The sequence below is a fragment of the Lepisma saccharinum genome, chromosome 10, assembly GCF_977018435.1.
Source record: "Lepisma saccharinum chromosome 10, izLepSacc3.1, whole genome shotgun sequence".
Lineage (NCBI taxonomy): Eukaryota > Metazoa > Arthropoda > Insecta > Zygentoma > Lepismatidae > Lepisma > Lepisma saccharinum.
This window is the reverse complement of record NC_139238.1, coordinates 4,733,579-4,752,497: the sequence shown is the minus strand read 5'-3', so window position 1 is coordinate 4,752,497 and position 18,919 is coordinate 4,733,579. Positions and strand designations below refer to the sequence as shown.

Here is an 18,919-nt window from a genome sequence, read left to right as displayed (position 1 = left end):
ATGTAAATAATGTTAAAGATATTCTACAAACATATCCATGTACAGGGAGGTTATTTCAGTCGTTCACCGCCAGCGTGTCGGCCGTTCGGCGGACTCTTCATGCAACAGGTCCCGGCAAATTGCGTTCAGGAAGTCCGTAACAGAAACCGCTTGTTTTGTAATGTTTCCACTTTTGACAATTACAGTTACAATTACAATTGAAATAAGCACGTACCTTGTCGCAAGGATGCTGTGTGTGTGTGGAAAAGGTGTCCTCCCAAATACAAATATTTCTGGCACCTTATTTCTGACAGAAAATCTTAGATTAGACATCGTTACTTTATCGTCAGTTGTCAGAAAGGGAAGACAGCATCCCGACGCATAAAGCAAACCGAAAGCGTAAAATGATATTTAAAAGTAATAATAATGATGATCACTAACCTCCTGTGTTATAAGAGATGTTGAAAATGACCTCCTTTAACAGCAATACAACACGTTTCTTAGGTTCAAGAGATCCTGTCTATCGTAATTCCCTGACCACTTTTCTGCAAGAATTCGTTTTCACGTAATTATCGTACATAAAAACTCTCTGTTCAAGACTATATTTGTTTAACGACATAACTAATGAATGAATAACAATTAACACACAATAAAGCACTGGCCATGAGTAGCACATTACAATAACACAGTATAAGCAACACGTGTACTGATAAACGCAAACAGAAGTGAACATGAACGTACACTGACGTCTGGTAGCCGACAGTGTTGCTAACCATTTTTCGGCAATGTCCCTACAGACGTAGTCAAAATGTCCCTACAACTGACCAAATGTCCCTACGCCAAGTAAAGCGACTAAAAAAATTATCACCTCATGAGCATGCAAAACAGAAGATAAAATATACACATTTACTTACCAAATCTTTCTGCTCGGTGCTTCCACAATTAATGAAGGAGTGAATTTACATTTGCCTATCCTAACTTAACCTAACCGTACCTGGAAGCGGCCCCGGCGCCTACCCAGCGTCGAATAACATGGGTACCTGGGGGAAACCCTGGGGGGTAAAGGCGGTCAGGGGCGTGATGCTGATCACATCACCCCCACTCACGACCGGATCAAGAAAGTGTGGGGCGTTACCCTCACACCCCCTACACGCCTTCATGGCGTGGTGCTATGCACAGGGGAACACTTTACCTTTTTTGTACCTGAATGGTTCGTGGGGCTATCCGTCAATGGTTTGTTGGGCTACCCGTTTTTCGAGCCCAAATTTTAACTATGTTTGCCTTGCCTAACCTAACTTAACCTAACCTTACCGAGAATGCTCAGTGGGGCTATTCCTGAATGGTTTTGCGGTAATTGTGATTACGAACCGATAAAAAATATTTTTTCGTAGCACTTTAACATCATCGAAGACGCCATTTTAGTATCCTGCAATTTTATGATTGATGTAATGTTGCCAAATTTACCTGTAATCAAATCAGTTCTTCTACATCGTGATTGTCGCTGTCACATGTAAGCACGTTCTTTGGGCAATATACTGAAATGAATAAGTTTATTAATTAGCCCTCCTGCACACTCCACCTAACAATCTGTATAACATTAACAACTTTTTTACTGTTCTCTTCCGCTATTCTTACACAATCCATGCTCTCCAAGTATGAAATCAACAGTGTGGCAACGCTGTAGACAGCGTAACTAATTGTAATTTGTTCATATCAACAAATATGGCTACCATACTTGTATACGGAGAATCATTGCGAGAATTGAAATGCTTATTTTACAACTTCTACACGTTAATTAACATTTTTTCCCCCTCACCCCAACATGTTAACTTGAGATAAATCATCACGAATAATTATTTCGTGAGTATAAGACGTAGCATAGAAATTACAGAAGGGTCCGGTATTGTAAATTCTTGCCTTAATGAATAATAGGGGTGTGCGGGACAGAATTTTTTGGGTCGGGACGGGATCGGGACGGTAATTTTTTTAAATCCCGACATTCGGGACTGAAAAATTTGCAATTTCCCGACCAAGTCGGAAAATTTTCGGGACGGGAAATGTTCGAAATTTCCCGAAGCACTGGAAATCTCGAATTTTACAAGTCATTTTCACTTTAAGTGATTGTTTTTGCATTTCTAGAATAAAAACTTACAATTTTCGATAAGTTCCAGAAACTTACAAGGCAGAAAACGTCGAGAATTAACGACTTTTTAAAGTAAAGGATCCCGCACACCCCTAATGAATAACGTTGAGTCGTTTACTGTTGATTATGTTATCTGAAGTCATACATGCTGCTGCTGTGCAGAGATAGATGTTGGTTGGTGATGCTGTATTTCCTGCAGTGTTTAACAATTCTGGTCCATTTTATTTCCCTTTTTTGTTTTTGTATCACTTAACATTGAAAATATTCTTTCCGTTTCCGCTTTAGAATGTGGCAATGTTAGCACTATTTTCGCGAGAGTGGAAATGTTTTCAAAAAGGAACTTGCCTTCAAAGTTTTTGGTAACCGATAACATGTTCCAAAATTCTGACGGAGATTTGTTAGTTAGTTCTTTTTTCTCCTCTTCGCTAAAGTATCCAGATAAACTAATTCATAAAATGTCATTTACCAAGATTGAAAAAAGTACCTACGTTTTCCCTCATTTGGCAAAATCTGTCCCTACGTTCCTACGCGGGCGAAATTTAGTGAAAAGTCCCTATGCTTAGGGACATGTCCCTACGGTTGGCATCACTGCCGACATGTGCAGTATGAAGCGCCCTCTCGCGGCTGACAACTCACCCAACCCCCGATAAGCTGCCGGCGCTGTCGCGACAACTGAGGATAAAGTAGCGATGACTAATCTAAGATTAGATGTCAGAAATAAGGTGCCAGAAATATTTGTATTTGGGAGGACACCTTTTCCACACACACACAGCATCCTTGCGACAAGGTACGTGCTTATTTCAATTGTAATTGTAACTGTAATTGTCAAAAGTGGAAACATTACAAAACAAGCGGTTTCTGTTACGGACTTCCTGAACGCAATTTGCCGGGACCTGTTGCATGAAGAGTCCGCCGAACGGCCGACACGCTGGCGGTGAACGACTGAAATAACCTCCCTGTATATTGAGCTATATTACTTTTGCAGCCACTCATAATTATTAACAAGTATATATACACAATAAAAAGTAAATAATACTAACCTGTGGCATAACAGTGCCTACCTGCCTTGTAATCAAGGGGTCCCGGGTTCAATTCCCAGTGGAGGTGCATAGTGGTTTGGATCCCACTTTAAGCTGTAGATCCAGTCCTGATTAGCCTTACTGTGCATAAACTGGGCTTAAAACACCAACTCAATCAATCAATCAACAGTGCCTACCTAGCAACTCCTGGCTTCACTCAAACCAGAGGTGGGAGATCATCCAGTCGTCGTCGTAGGTTTTCTATGATCGGGTTACAGCGTTACGCTATTCATTCATAGCTCCCCAATTTCCTTACTGCGGTGGGTGGCCACCAGTCCCATACACAGGTCGAGAACTCAGGAGAAAAGTTGTGACGCTTCCTCCAGGAGACTCGAACCTGTACATGTCCCTTAGCTGGAGCCCAAAGCTTGTGCCTTAGAACTGCATGCCGACTGTGCATAAAAAATAAAAAAGTTCTAATGTTCAAACCACAAAATTAACACCTTAAATTTGAAAATGATTATGATAGCATTAGTTTTAGGAATATATTGTATGGTCATTGTTTCTAATTATAATTTAATTTAAAGTAAAATAGTTTAAAAAGTTGAACCTTTATTTTTAATTAAAATTAAAATTTATTCTGGCTTCAACATCTTTAATTAAATGGATGAAATTATAGAATGATACATGTATGGTCAAGCACTCGCCAACTATCGACTGTACATTTTTTTTTGTTCTTACTTCAGTACATTTTCTGGTAATAAAATTAGGTAGTTGGAGCCAATGTAACATTAATTTGAAGTGTAGGTGAGAAGAATAAATGACTGCCAACTATCTGTTCACACTGCATTTTAATTTTTTTCTTACTAAGGTGATAAAGTGTAACTGTTGGTAATTTTTGCCATTAGGGAACAATGCCACCTTTGTAAACAAGTTACTTTCCTTTCCCTTGATTTTTATGTTTCTTGAGCCTGTAAATTATGACGTAATTACGGTATTCATTTTGCTATTTCAATATACGAGGTTTGGCTAGAAAAAAACCGGACTGATGCTATGAAATCTTTTATTCGGCATTTTGTACAACAGGAACTTTATCTCCTTCAAAGTACTCCCCTGCACGATCTGTACACCGCTCCATACGAATTTTCCATTGCTGGAAGCAGTGTTGCCAGTCATTTTCGGAGATCATGTTCATTACATCCGTCGCTTTTCTTTGCACAGCTTCTACTGTCTCAAATCTGGTTCCTTTTAGGGCGGACTTCACTCTGGGGAATAAAAAGAAGTCACAGGGAGCAAGGTCCGGTGAATACGGTGGATGTTCTAACACTGGGATGCCATATTTAGCCAAAAATGTCTTCACTGACAGGGCCGTATGGACAGGAGCATTGTCTTGGTGCAGAATCCATGACTTCCGTTGCCACAAATCAGGTCGTCGTCTTCTTACTCGCTCACGAAGGGTTTTCAGCACATTAATGTAATGATGTTGGTTTACAGTTTGACCCTCGGGTACCCAATGAACGTACACAATGCCTCGAATGTCGAAAAAGACAATCATCATGGCTTTGAATTTGGACTTGCTCATGCGAGCTTTCTTGTGACGTGGCGAACTCGGGGTCTTCCAATGCACTGATTGGTGCTTTGTGGCAGGGTCGTACGTGAAAAACCACGACTCATCACAGGTTATCACTCTCTCTAAGAATGTAGGGTCTGTTTCAATGTTCTTCAAAGTGTCCGTACAAATGTTCACTCGAGCTTCCTTCTGTTCCAATGTCAGGTTCCTTGGCACGAGTTTTGAACACACTTTACTCATGTTCAAATTCTCGTGTAAAATTTGTCGAACACTTTTTTTGTCTATTCCTGTGATTTCAGCAACTGCTCTAATGGTCAATCGACGATCTTTTCGAATCACATCACTCACTTTTTGAATGTTTGTTTCCGTTTTCGACGTGCATGGTCGTCCTGAACGTGGGTTGTCTTGGATCATTTCCTGTCCTTCTTTAAACCGTTTAAACCACTCAAACACTTGTGTGCGTGATAAACACTCATCCCCGTACACAGATTTTAACATGTCGTACGCTTCTGTTGCGGATTTCCCCAGTTTGTAAAGGAACTTCATATTGACACGCTGTTCCATTTTAATACTCGGCATTTTTCCGACGGAGCACAGACGCACGTTCCGCTTTGTCCAAGTGCCACAGCGAAACTGAGAGGCCTGCACCCAGGGCAATTAGTCATTCTGTAGGCAGGGTATGGTAGTATAGAATCATGCATTGCTCAACCTTCGCGCATTCGTTGTTTGCCAATAGCAACATCAATCCGGTTTTTTTCTAGCCAAACCTCGTATGTGTTATTTTCTTAAAGAACTGCATGAAAAATACTGATATACTATTAAACATGAATTTTAAAACTATATTAAGTTTTATCTCGTTAGTTCAAACTGGTATAAGTAATGGACTAACTCAGGGAAGTGCTCTTTCCCCACTGCTCTTCATAATTACAATGGATGCAATTAACGAAGAGGTGGGGAAGAAGATAGGAGAAGAAGAGATGATGGTCCTGTTGTTTGCTGATGACTTAGTAATATGGGGAAACAGGGAAGAAGTAGTACAGATATAGCTTGATAGTTGGAATGGGGAAATTAGAAATTCAGTGCAGAAAAGAGTGATGTACTAATAACAACAAGAAACAGAGCCAGAAATGTACCAAGAATAAAGGTGGACACGGAAAAGTTGAGGGTAGTGGAGAGTTTCAAATGTCTAGGAAGCATAATTGAGAGAAGTGGAAGAATAGATGAAGAGGTAAACAGAAGAGGACAAATGGGTGGTGGACTATATCAAAGTGTTTGAACATGGAACAGGGATGCAAGAAGGTAATATATAATACATATATGTACCAATAATTACGTATGGAGCAGAGACTTGGACAATGACAGAGAGAGACAAAAGAAAGATGCAGACAGGGGAGATGAAATGTTTAAAGAGTATTGTCGTGTATGAATGCAGAGGTTAACAATCTGTTCACACACGTAGGTACTTCATAATTGAATGATTATTACGAAGATACTAAATAACAATGATTTAATGCCAAACTTACAAAACCATTTCTAAAAATGGCTGAACACACAATTCCGTAATCAACAACGCTACAAACAATTGAATGTTGATTCAAATATTATACACACTTAACAGAGTATGTTGGGGAAAACTGGAAGGAATAGAATAAGGAATGAGGAGATCTGGCAGGCAGTGGGGGTGATGAAGCTTCAGGACAGAATAGATCAGGCACAGATGAGATGGTTCGGACACATGAAGAGGATGGGTGCGGAAAGACTGCCAGTAAGAGCTTACCATGCACAAGGAGTGGGAATAAGGCCAAGGGGGAGACCAAGGTGTCGGTGGAAAGAGCAGATAAGGGAGAGTGTTAGCAGAAGAGGACAAGATTGGAAGACCGTGGAAAGAGAGGGGTGGTGGAAGACCAGGTAAAAAGGAAAGGCTTATGACTTCTATGCCGGCCCATCCAGAGGCAGGAAACTGCAAGGGATGTTGATTAGTTGTTACTAGTGGAATGTGTATGCACCCAATTTCTATTGTTGTGAATGTGTGAAGCCATTCCTTAGTTACACTTATTGTTGTCTTTGTTGATACATGCAAGATGTCACTTAGCAACAATTAGAATTATTGTGACTGGAATTCATGTACGGAGTTAAATTTCTTTTGTGTGCAGGTTTGATATGTTCTTGGTTCGAATCCTATTTAAAGGGTGTCAATTCATCAACTTCATGATATTCCATTACCATCTTTCAATTTAATTTTTGAGTGTTTGTAACTTATATAGTTAAGTATGGAACAATGACAGTTACAAAGTATTAGTTCTATGTTGTGTATATTTTTTAGAAATTTTTATTGCAGAAGTTTGCATACCTGGCCAATTTTGGAATAAGACATCACAGAGCTGTGTTGCTTGTCCCAAAGGATTTTATCAGCCGGAGAAAGGACATAATTTCTGTTACGCCTGCCCTGGAAATGCCACAACAGATGCTGAAGGCTCATCAGATATTGAGCACTGCAAAAGTAAGCATTTTAATTAATACATTGAAAGGAGACAGTCACATATCAACAAAACTTTTTTTTTAAAGTTCTATTAATTTTGGTGGCCTACCTCTACCATGTCTTTCATTCCCTGAAACATGAATACTTTTTTGTTTGACACAAAACTGTCTGTTTTACTGATTACATTATATAAATTTATTCCACTTAGTTTTCTTGTAAAAACGTACACTTATGTTGGAACATTGAGGAGACATATAGTAATTTACGGTGGCGGCGATTGCATTCCGAAACTGGGGGACAAGGTGCCAAAACTAGGAGGGGGCAAGGACAGTTCACTTTCCCTTGGTATACAAGGTTTAGCAGAGTGCGGGGTAGAAGTGACAAAAAGTGGGGGGTAACTGTGCCCCCACTGGTAATTTAAAGTACAATACAGTATTCTGTCACAATGAAAATTGAAGTGTTATATTATCATTCATTCATCTTTATATTACCTACATGTCAACAACACACACATAATTTCATTATCATTCTTAACTGCTATTCATATAGCCTAATAGACAGTTCATGACGAGCACGTAACTGGTTAATTTTTACCTTGTCACTTTAGTTTTCTGGTTTCAGTTCCGGCCTGAGCATGGTGTTCTTTGCAAATGTCCCTTCATCAATTTATGCACAGATAGGCTAATCAGGACTGGACCTACAGCTTAAAGTGAGATCGAAACCACTATGGAATGTGCTTCCAGTGGGTAATTATTCAGAAGAAGTAGAAAAGCAACACTAACAAAAAAAAATCCCATTAGCCTTGAATCAATGATTATAAAAGCTAGCTACTACATTATTATACAAAAATTGGCCATGGAAAAATGAACAAAGATAGTGAGTTTTTTTAATATTATTATTTTCTTACATATTTTAACAAGTAACTAATAACAGTTACTGTCACTAAAAAAGTAATTGCATTACTTCCAGTCTTCTGCAGTCCTGCTGTGTAATTTCAGTTTAGTTAGTCGTTTTACTTCCTTCTATAATTTCTATGCGTAACTAAGTTTTCTCCAATGTAGGAACAAATTGCGTAAGCTACATCAATGATTTGATGGGTGTGATAGAGACTCCAAACTATCCAGGGAATTACCCAAACAACATCGAGTGCACATGGATAATAAAACCCAGCAAGGGAAGAAGGATTCTTATTATTGCACCAGATATATCACTGGCTGGTAACAAATGTGAGGATTCGTTGGTCATGAGGAAATCGAGTATGTACCCAACTTTACTATTTAAAAATTAATGATTTATTACACACATTTAGACTATATTGTCTATTTTGCAATAGAGGAAGTGATATATTAAGTGTGTCAGATTTTTTTCCAGGAAACCTTGTCGTCGTTTTAAGTCCACTTTATGCATGGATAAGCTAATTGGGACTGAACCTACAGTTTAAAGGGGGATCTGAACCACTATGTGCCTCCACTGGGTATTGAACCTGGCAGTGGCGTAGCAACATATTTTGAAATCTCAATGTGAATCGATACAAAATCTTCAGGGATACGTCATCAAATTATCATATTTAAATAATAATAAATTACTGACGAAAATGATATCTAATAATTTTACTCACTTTAAAAATGTATTTCTCTGTTTTCCGGGATCTGAAATCTGAAGTTGTAGGAAGGAAGGAAGAACTAATATTATCCAAACCCTCCTTGAGTTGAAAACAACGCAAGCATTTAAATGCCCCACACCTTGCTCCGCAGCAGTTGGTAGTGATTTACTGTTAACATATCAAAATCGGGAATGCAAGTCAACAGAAAGATAAAAAGACAAGACAAAGGGCTTTTTATTCAAGAAAGAAAATGGGTAAATATCCAAGCAAGCTATCATGTATTTTTAGCAAATGTTTCGCATGAGAAATACGACAATATTTTTTACTTGTTTTGGGTTTCCTTAGGCTTTGGACCCTCCTGCCGGTTTGTTACGCCAGTTTTGATGTACGAGGGTCACTATTTATATTTTGAGCCTTGGCAACACTGATTGAAGTTAGGCGCGATTTGACGTTTGCACGGAATCGTCTGGCATTATTTACCATAACGTACTTCAAATGTTTTGTCAATAGCTTCATTTGTGTTGTTTATGTTGCCTTGGAGATTGCGCGACAACAATAAAATGGAATTAACTCGTGAACATTTTCGTGCGATGATTTTTTACGATTTTCGACGTGGATTATCAAGACAAAAGTGCTTCGATCAACTTACTTCCACATTTGGCGATGAAGCCCCATCCTTTGCCACTGTGAAATGCTGGTATAACGAATTTAATCGTGGCCGCCATTCGCTCACCGATGAGATTTGCGAAGGTCGTCCAAAATCAGTTGTTGTTCAAGAAAACATTGATGCTGTTCAAAACCTAATACTGCAAGATCGTCATGTGACATACTGTGAGATTGAGGCAACCATAGGCATTAGTTCCACCAGCATATATAAAATATTACATGATCATTTAGCTATGAGAAAGGTATGTTCTCGTTGGATCCCACACAATTTGACAAAAACTCAAAAAGACGCTCACGTCAATTGGTGCAAACAAATGCTCAATAAATACAATTGTGGTGCTTCAAAAGACGTATATAAGATTGTAACAGGTGACGAATCATGGATATATGCATATGAGCCGGAACGTAAACAGCAGTCGACTGTATGGGTGTTTCAAGATGAACCCAATCCAACAAAAGTTGTTCGCGCTCGAAGCACATCGAAACAAATGGTCGCCTGTTTTTTCGGGAAAACTGGTCATGTGGCACATGTGTAGCATATCTAATGTCATAGAGGCTTGCGGAAATTTACATTATGTTCAGTCATCATTGCTCTACTTCATAGCAAAAACAGTTATGTGTATAGTTCAAAATCACAACACCTTTCTCTAGTGAGTATACTTATTATTCGCACTAAATAAATACATTAACATATGTTCGATTTTATGTGATTCGAAGTACACACAAAACATTCTTGTTATCTCTCTTCAATTGTTTTCAACGGTTGCTAAGCAACAAAACAGCATACTATTACATTTCTTCCTTTTTTTCTTACACATAAGAAGTGATTGTACCTTTTACACAATTTGAAATTAGTTACAGCATGAGATTGATTATTGTGTTGCTTGAAGTGGTGAATGCACATCAACTCAGTTAGTAACTTTCTGAATTACTCCTTTGAATGCTGTGTTTTTTTATTACTGCAAGTCTCATGCTGTCAGTGTAACATGAATAATTTTTCTGGTATGTACGCATTGCTTGCATTGTAGAATTATTTCTCTTGTAGTTTATGGTTATTACAAGCATAAAAACATCAATATAAGAATAAAAATAAAAATAAAATTTAAAAAAATGTGATCAATTTTTTTTTTATCTGAAATAAAAATAAAACAGACTGCTTGTTTCACAGTTAGTTGCTATATTACAACAATGTAACATTGGCAATATCCATTGTATAACTGATTCTTTTTTATTAAAAAAAATTAACCATTGTTATAAGTGTATTTTTAATCAAACTAAAAATAAATGTCTGATGAAGGGAGCGTGTGTTCTCCTGGAATGTCACAACGAAAAACTGAGTTTTTATGCTTGTAACAACCGTAGACTACAATAGAAATAACAGTGTAACATGTAAATGAACTCTTAGAGTCGTTTTGTAGTAGCCCTATATACACTTATATATCTACAAACATGTATAACAAAAATGTGCATACCATATTACAAAATCTTATGTATATTTATACCTATTTTTATTTTTCCATGTGTTCAGTACTCCATACATAATGTAAAAGCTTGGTTCTTTGAATTGCTTGAAAGTTTAATAAATTGTTTGATACTTTTAGAATCTCCATATTCTGTGTCAACTTTTGAAGCATGCAAGTCTTTGGAGAAACCAATTGCGTTTACTGCTCGAAGCAAACGTCTGTGGGTTCAGTTTAAATCAGATGATAGTTCCACTGCCAAGGGATTTCAGATACCATTTGTAACTTACAACGGTAAGCATTAATTTATTATTCAGTTCTCTCATTTTTGTTAATGAGATTATATTTATGATTGCTTGCAGATATTTTATTCACAATCCTATTTGTGATTTGTACGTTTCAACTTCTGTGTATATGTATATTTATTTGTGGGAAATATATAAAAAAACAATGGCTCCTACAAGAAGAGAGTCTCATTATATCAAAACTCTTCTGCATGTCAGTTTTACAAAGATAAAATTCAGAGGATGTGTTTAACTTATGATCAGATATATTTTTCTACTCTCCAATCAGTTAGATAACCAGGGTGACTACTCACCGGAAATTCCTTGAATTCCTGGAATTATGCGTGAATTATTGGCTCTAGGAATTATGCGTGCATTCAGCGTGAATTTTTCTCCGTAGCCGTGAAAAATCCCTTTGAATTAATACATATTTATAAATTGCCCTGACACAAGTGTTTCACAGTTTAGCTTGTATTTGTATCGAGGAAGGACCAATTTTTTACTTTGTTAGTGCACTTTGCAGAACAATCTAGTAGACAGACGGAAGATTATTGCAAGATAAGATATCTTGAAGTTGATTAGGTAAAGTTCAGTTTGAAATCAGTATAAATTAACATTTCTTCGTAAATTTGTCTATCCTGTAACAATTGTGACTTCTGTTTGTAGAGGTATATCGACCCTGAATATGTGAATTGAATTGAATTGAGTTAGAATTTTTGGATGAATTGGAATCATACGGATCATTTATATTGTTAATATATCTGCATGCGGTGAGGGATGAGAGGAGGTAATATGTAAGCCTGAAATAGAGAACACATGTCGTTGTACCCTTGAATTTCTGACAAGTTTGCTTTGAAAACCGGGAATTATACTTGCATTTTATCATGGTCCTAGAGTGGCCACCCTGATAATGCATATTATTTGTGGGAAATTTTTAATCTCAGTGTGCTCTGTGTTCTATAGAATTACATTTTTATCACCTGCAAAAAGTAGATCCAGTTTCTGGTAAATTATTTGTGAATAAGAAGACTAATTTAGGACCAATCATTGAATTTGTTGTGCACCACATTTTAGGACAGTCTAGTCAGAAAGAGTTTCATCAATTTCAACAAAGTGGTGCCTTTCTTGTAAGTATGAAATAAATCAACTCTTTCCCTAGGCCCCATATTCCATAGTGATCCATTTTCTCTGGGGAGAGTATTGGGATTTACGAAGTCAAAAGCTTTGACAAAATCTAAAAGTAACCCATAAACATTCACCTTTTTTATCTGTTGCCTGCAGTATACGATTAACAAGGGCGAACATTTATATTTTGGGATATGCAAACTGATTACTTGAGTGCATGTTAATGTTTAGGGGAGTGTTGAAATATATTGTTAGAAAGAAATATGAAATACTGAAAAATTGAGTCACATGTTACTTTTATTTTTCCCCTTAAATAGTATTTTGACATTATTGTTAGTTCATTTATTTCCTGTTGTTAGTTCATTTTATTTCCTGTTTACGAGTTTTGTAGCTGCTTTTTTTTCTCTCAGATTTTCTGTTGTGTGTCTTCTTGATGTCTGAACTCAAAACTGAGTGCTTGATGACATTTTCAGGATTAATTGTGATTTTCAGTCCAAATGTTATTTGAAACCTTTAACAATTCAAATGTGTTTGCTTATGGTGTATGCAGTTCTTTATGTACATTTTGTGAAAATTGGTGATAACCTATATATTTTTAAAAAAATAACAAATAATTAATACCTATATTTCACAAATAAATATTTAAATAGCATCGTATTTTGAATTTCAGAAGAGTACCAGGCTTTAATTGAAGATATAGTTCAAGATAGCAGACTGTATGCATCCAGAAATCATCTTGAAATATTACGGGTAAGTAAATTTGAATAAGTAGTCTCTAGAAATGCCTTAACTGCATGATTCTTGAACCCAAAATTAACTTAAACTATAAGCATAACTACCATCTGACCCCCTCGGGGTCCATACCAGCTGTGCATTCAGAGGTGAAGGTTTAAGCAATGATTATGAGTCAAACTCGTAGCTGTTTGAAAAAACAAATTCAAAGAATTAGAAATCTAGCAAATTAGCATGCTCAAACCTTTTGTCTATCTTAAGCACACCTGTTTCTTCTCAAATCAATTCTCCAGCGAATGTAGGACCAAATGCATTCATCTTCTTTTCACTAACACTTTTGAACACTAATGCTAATTCGATATTCTTTCACATGTATCATTTTAGCCAACCTGTCGCCCGAGCCCATTCAGGGGCCGGGCAGGTTGCAGTTCAAGAATTGTTTGACAAATCCTGCCCATTTTCTTTCATCTTTGTGCCTTAGCTCTCTTTACGGACCCTTGCAGACAAAAAGGGATTGGCAAGGTGAAAAGCTGCACGTGGGTCACTCAGGCATAGTTCTTGAAATTTATCTTCCCTTTGCAAATTTAGCCTTGGTCAATGGAAAAGAATTAATGTCCAGAGTAGAATAACCTGTGTTTGAGTAGGTATGTTTCGGCATCAGGGAACATGAAGGAATCATTTTGTTGTCATAGAAAATCTTTACTGAAAGTACAATATATATCAAAAGCGAAGTACAATTTTACTGTCTTTTATCCGGATGAGTCCAAGTCAGTCAAATCAGTTGGTTGCATCTTCGTCATAGACTCTCAAAGTTCCAGTTACTAGTTACATCCTGCCTGTTCCATCTGTACCGCAGAACCATACACCATCCTAAAGGCGCTAGACTTTCCTGACGTCAATGCTCTGAAGAAAGTCCTTGTCTGCACTAATTCGACCAGTGAATTCCAGACATCCATAGTACAGCACATCCTTCAACATCTTGTGTCCTTATCTGCCAGTGCTGATGTCTGCTTCTGCTGAGTTCTCAGTCTCATTGGTATAAAGGGGAACGAAGCAGCTGATGCTGTCGCCAAGTCTGCTGATGCAAATGGCGATGTTCTCCTGCGCCTTCAGCCAGTTAGGGACCTGCAGAATGTTTTTTTGTTGTTCCACTCTTTAACACTTGGCAGGAGGAGTGGGACGAAGTAGCGAGAAGCAAGCTTCGGGCTATTAAGCCCACCCACCATTGATGCATGGCATTCGTTATACCATCCTTCCTGTCGAGAAGAAGTTGTTCTAACTCAGCTGCCTATTGGACACAGCCATCTCACACATGGCCACTTGCTGCAAGGGCTGGACCCTCCAATGTGCCATGTCTGTAATGTGTTTAAGTGTTCGGCATATTCTTGTTGAATGTTCCGATTTTTATTTCCTGAGGCAGACTTTTAATTTTCCCAACTACTTATCATCCCTGTTAGGAGACAGCGACAGTGTTTTAGGAAATGTTTTTAGTTTTTTGAGAAGAGCTGGCCTCTTCCACTGTCTTCGAAGAAGTTTTTAATGTATTTTACCTTTTTAACGTGTATGTGTTTGTCTTGTGCAGGTCCCTTTACAATTTTGCACTTTCAACTTTTCCCAAGGGGCTTTTTACACCGCTTTGTAAACTAGTAGGTAAGAATTTTAGATAAGGGGTCCTTACACACGAAGGGTGCAAAATGGTCATATGTGCCGATGCACCCAAACATTTTACCTCATTCGTTCATTCAAAAGTGAAAAGTGACTGTGCTGAAGTCTGACATGCAATTAAGAATACTGGTTTGGATCCAACTTTAAACTGTAGGTGCAGTTTTGAGCCTTTCTGTGCATAAAGTGGACTTTGATACAAACCAAACAACAATTGCCATATTTTGGCCTTTGGTCCTCCCCAATCACACACTATTTTTCAAAATCTTAAAAGCCAAACTGTAGCCTTCACGATGCTCTAAAATGTATCTGGAGTTTTGTTTCTTAATCTCAACCTGTGAATTGGGGTTTAGATAGAGATTTGAAAATATCAGCAGAATTTGGAGTGCTCACTCACAATATAGAACTTTTAGAATTACTGTATATGTTTACCAGTATCTGAATAGGAAAGTGTTAGCTGCCTGTGCGATTGGTCACGCTTTGAGGTTAGCTGGGGCGATGCTTATATGGTTAACATGGTGACAATGTGAAACTTTTGCTAGCTGGGGAGATACCATCTCCTGCGCCCCCTCACTTAGAATACTGACGTTCAGCCAGAGAGAGCTCTAGCTAGCTAGGGAAAAATGGGGGTACGAAGCTGGCTCCGAGGTAAACAGGCCACCAAAGGAGAAAGCATTCAATCAATAGTATGTATTATCAGTTTGCAAAGAAATAATTCTAAAAATTTTCTTATTTGTTTTGCTCGCAGTTCACACATTTATTTAAGAATCACATTAAACCTAAGTACTTCGAAACAGTTATTTTTATTAAGTGCTGTAGTATCAACTCTCCATTCTATAAAAGTTGTACTCAAGGTACTGAATGGTGACATTCTGTAAATGCAGTAAAACACGAAAATAAATAATGCTAAATGTGCATTGGGAACCTTTTGCCAAAGGACAATTTTGTACAAGTCTTCCTTGCTACGATTAAGAAACAAAAGATTGTTATTGTATAGGAAGGAGAGATATTTGAGGCAAAACTCATAATGTTTTATGCATACCTTATGGGGCCAGAGTTGTTAGAGAAGTGCAAGTTAAGAAAATAACATTTTTCCCAAACATGGGGTGGGGGTGCTTAAGCTATTCTTGCCCTGAAATGTCCCTAGATGGGGAGTTGAATACATAATAACCCATGGCAGAACAGCCCATGAGAGCCTACCTACCGACTGCTATCATCACTCACCCACCCGAGGTGGAAGATCATCCAACCTGTTACGGGGTGACGTGAAGTCAGCACGACGAACCCTTGGTCATTGTTGTAGGTTTGTGTGACTGGGTTATGCTACTCATTCGTAGCTCCCCAATTTCCTCACGATGGTGGGTGGTCACCAGTCTCATACACAGGAGAAAAGTTGTTACGCTTCCCCCAGGAGCCTTGAGCCTGTTCATGTCCCGTATATGAAGCCCAAAGCATGATGACTTAGACTACACGGCCACGCTGTAGGACATTTGAATACATACATATGTCAATTTCACAACTTCCCTGTCAGATAAAGACATTTTAAAAAAAATTGGAAATTGTATATTTCTATTGTGTGTGTTTGTGCATGCATGCGATATATTCTCATTGGCATTTCATTGATCAACTTGGATCCGCCGAAGATAAACTTCCGCTTACATCTATAACCTAAACTTTAGTGAGATTGAGCCATAAAAGCACTTCATAGAGTGATAACAATAAAAAATATATCCTGATAGGCTATCATTAATACTTTTGCCACTTCTGTTCGTTGGTTTTGTTTTCTTGCACTCCATTCCTGTCCTTTATAGGATGAAAGATCACAATGCATGTGTTAGAACTTTTTATCTACCACTAACCAACCATCATCCTAAATGGTGGGGAGTTTGAATATCCTTGCTTGACACCACTTTCCAACCAGGATAATTCTCTATTTAATTATTTTATATATTTGTTATATTATTTATTTTATTTTATTTTAATAAATGCAATTATTTTATTACAATTTATTATCAATAACTGCATGACTTCATTACAATAACTTTTGAGTGGCTAACTTCAAGCACCATTTATTTTATTTCATAATGTTATTTAATTTGTTACACATTAATCCTATATATAAAAAACAAGCTACTGATTACAATATTTTACCATGGGTATTCTAGCAATGTTACAAGTTTTTAAAAATATATTTAGGGTAGAAAGTTGTTATAGGCACTCATGAAAGTGATAATTCTTTATTTAATTATTTTATTTATTCATTTTGTTTAATTTATTTTATTAAATGCAATGATTTTATTATTATTTATTATTAATAACTGCATGATTTTATAACAATAACTTTTGAATGGCTAACTTCAAGCATCATTTAATTTATTTGATAATGTTATTTAATTTGTTGCACATTAGTATTTTTTTTTAAAAAAAAGCTGATTAAAATATTTTACGATGCCTATTGTAGACATGTTACAATTAAGTTCTTTTTATTTTTGAGGATAGAAAGTGATAATTCTTTATTTAATTATTTTATTTTTATTTATTTTTTGTATGTATTTCATTAATTTTATTTTGTTTTATTATTAAAGTGTATGAACAATAACTACATGATATTTACAAATTTTTGTGGGCTTTCATAACAATACCTATTGAAGGGCAAACTTCAAGCACAATTGAATTTTTTTTATAATGTTATTTAATTGTTACACACACAAATTTGAAAAAAAAATAGCTGATTGCAATGACTATTCTAGCAATGTTACAAGTAAGGTTCTTTTTTTTTTTCTTTTTAGGATAGGAAGTTGTTAGGAGCACTCATGGAAGTGATTGCTCAACCAATTAACTATTACAAATACGCAAGTGATCAAAGGAAAATGTTTCCAAGTTCATTTATCAGGCTGATGACTCCAAAAGTAAGGAAGTTTTTTTCATATAAAAGACGGAAGCGAGATTTGTGGAGACATTTAGGATGAAAGTGAACTTAATATTTTTGTGTTGATAATTTTCTAGTACACTACATGGTAGAGACTGTCTTGAGGTACATTTTAAACTAAGAAAAACTTTATTACAATGTATGTGCAGGACAAATCATGGTCTTACTTAAAAACACTGTTAAAACCATATAGCACGTCAGAGGAAGTGCTCTGACTATTTTTAAAGTGGAAATATCATTGTGTGGTATTTTTGGATATATTAAACTTCATTGTGAATATACAAGTTTTCGTGGTATTACTTTTTTAAAAAGAAATGATTTAAGTAATGTTCACTTTTGGCACGTGTCACTATTTTTGTCTAGCTTTTGCCACGTCATGTGGCTGGATATGATTTGACCTTATGATATGGTAAAAATAAATAAATAAAAAGTTATTAAGAAAGATAAAATCAGATAAGTTGTCCTGTTGTTCATTCTTCCATTTCTAGCTGGCAACTATTCATATTCTCTGAATGTTAGTGACAATGGTTTTAAATTAGCATGCAATGTTGATTTCACATTATTCATTGTCTAGTACTTTAAACTACACTTATTCCAAGACTACATTTTGAGAGAGCACCTCTTCTCTTGTCTTCAGGTGAAATTTATTTTGTCGGTAATGGGAATCGAACCTGTGGCAGTCACGCACCTTCTGCCTTTAGGGCTTATGAGCTAATCTGGTTACAACCCTTTTATCGGACTTCTCAAGAGCTTCTTGGGGTTAGTAGGACAAGCCCCTGCGTGGTCTATGGTGTAGGATTTGTTTTGATATTTTACCTATTTTAGTTAGGAATGAAAAGTCATTAGTATCTCTTTCCTTAGAGATTTATTTGAACTTCTGACGATATACAAAACTTTTCTAAACAGACAATTCACCCCTTACAAGTTGTAGGCCTAAACCTATTAGTTGCACCGCAGTTTAAAACCCTGGTCTTTTGATGATGCCACAGGTACCCCAAAGCCGATCCGAAGAACCAGGCAAGATATTTCCCAAACGTCCCCTGAATTATCAGCCTTTCAGCAACCAGGAGAATGTCCCACGGGCTTACAAAGCTATCGTTCTTTTATACAGAAATTTTGTTTACAATTTTCCAAGGTAACTCTAAAGTTGTTTATACATTCATAGTTACATTGCTTTTATAACGTTTTACAAATTACTTGTGTTTTAAGAAAATACCAAAACCAATCAAATTATTTTTCACTTATAATTAAGTTTAAAAATCCTTTAC

The 18,919-nt window shown here is 36.8% G+C and overlaps 1 protein-coding gene across 2 annotated transcripts in view; it reads left to right on the top strand.

Annotated features, from left to right (window-relative positions):
• LOC145993736 (signal peptide, CUB and EGF-like domain-containing protein 3) overlaps positions 1-18,066 on the top strand; it is a 143,043-nt gene extending 124,977 nt beyond the window's left edge. Inside the window, exons 15-19 of one of the 2 annotated variants that reach the window (XM_083129482.1) lie at positions 7,050-7,211; positions 8,252-8,446; positions 11,061-11,213; positions 12,999-13,078; positions 17,512-18,066. In XM_083129482.1, the coding sequence (XP_082985608.1) occupies positions 7,050-7,211; positions 8,252-8,446; positions 11,061-11,213; positions 12,999-13,078; positions 17,512-17,691 (770 nt within the window). In that variant the 3' untranslated portion in view covers positions 17,692-18,066. The remainder of the gene's footprint in view (positions 1-7,049; positions 7,212-8,251; positions 8,447-11,060; positions 11,214-12,998; positions 13,079-17,511) is intronic. The other variant, XM_083129483.1, reaches the window with a different exon arrangement.
• Positions 18,067-18,919: the final 853 nt, after the last annotated feature.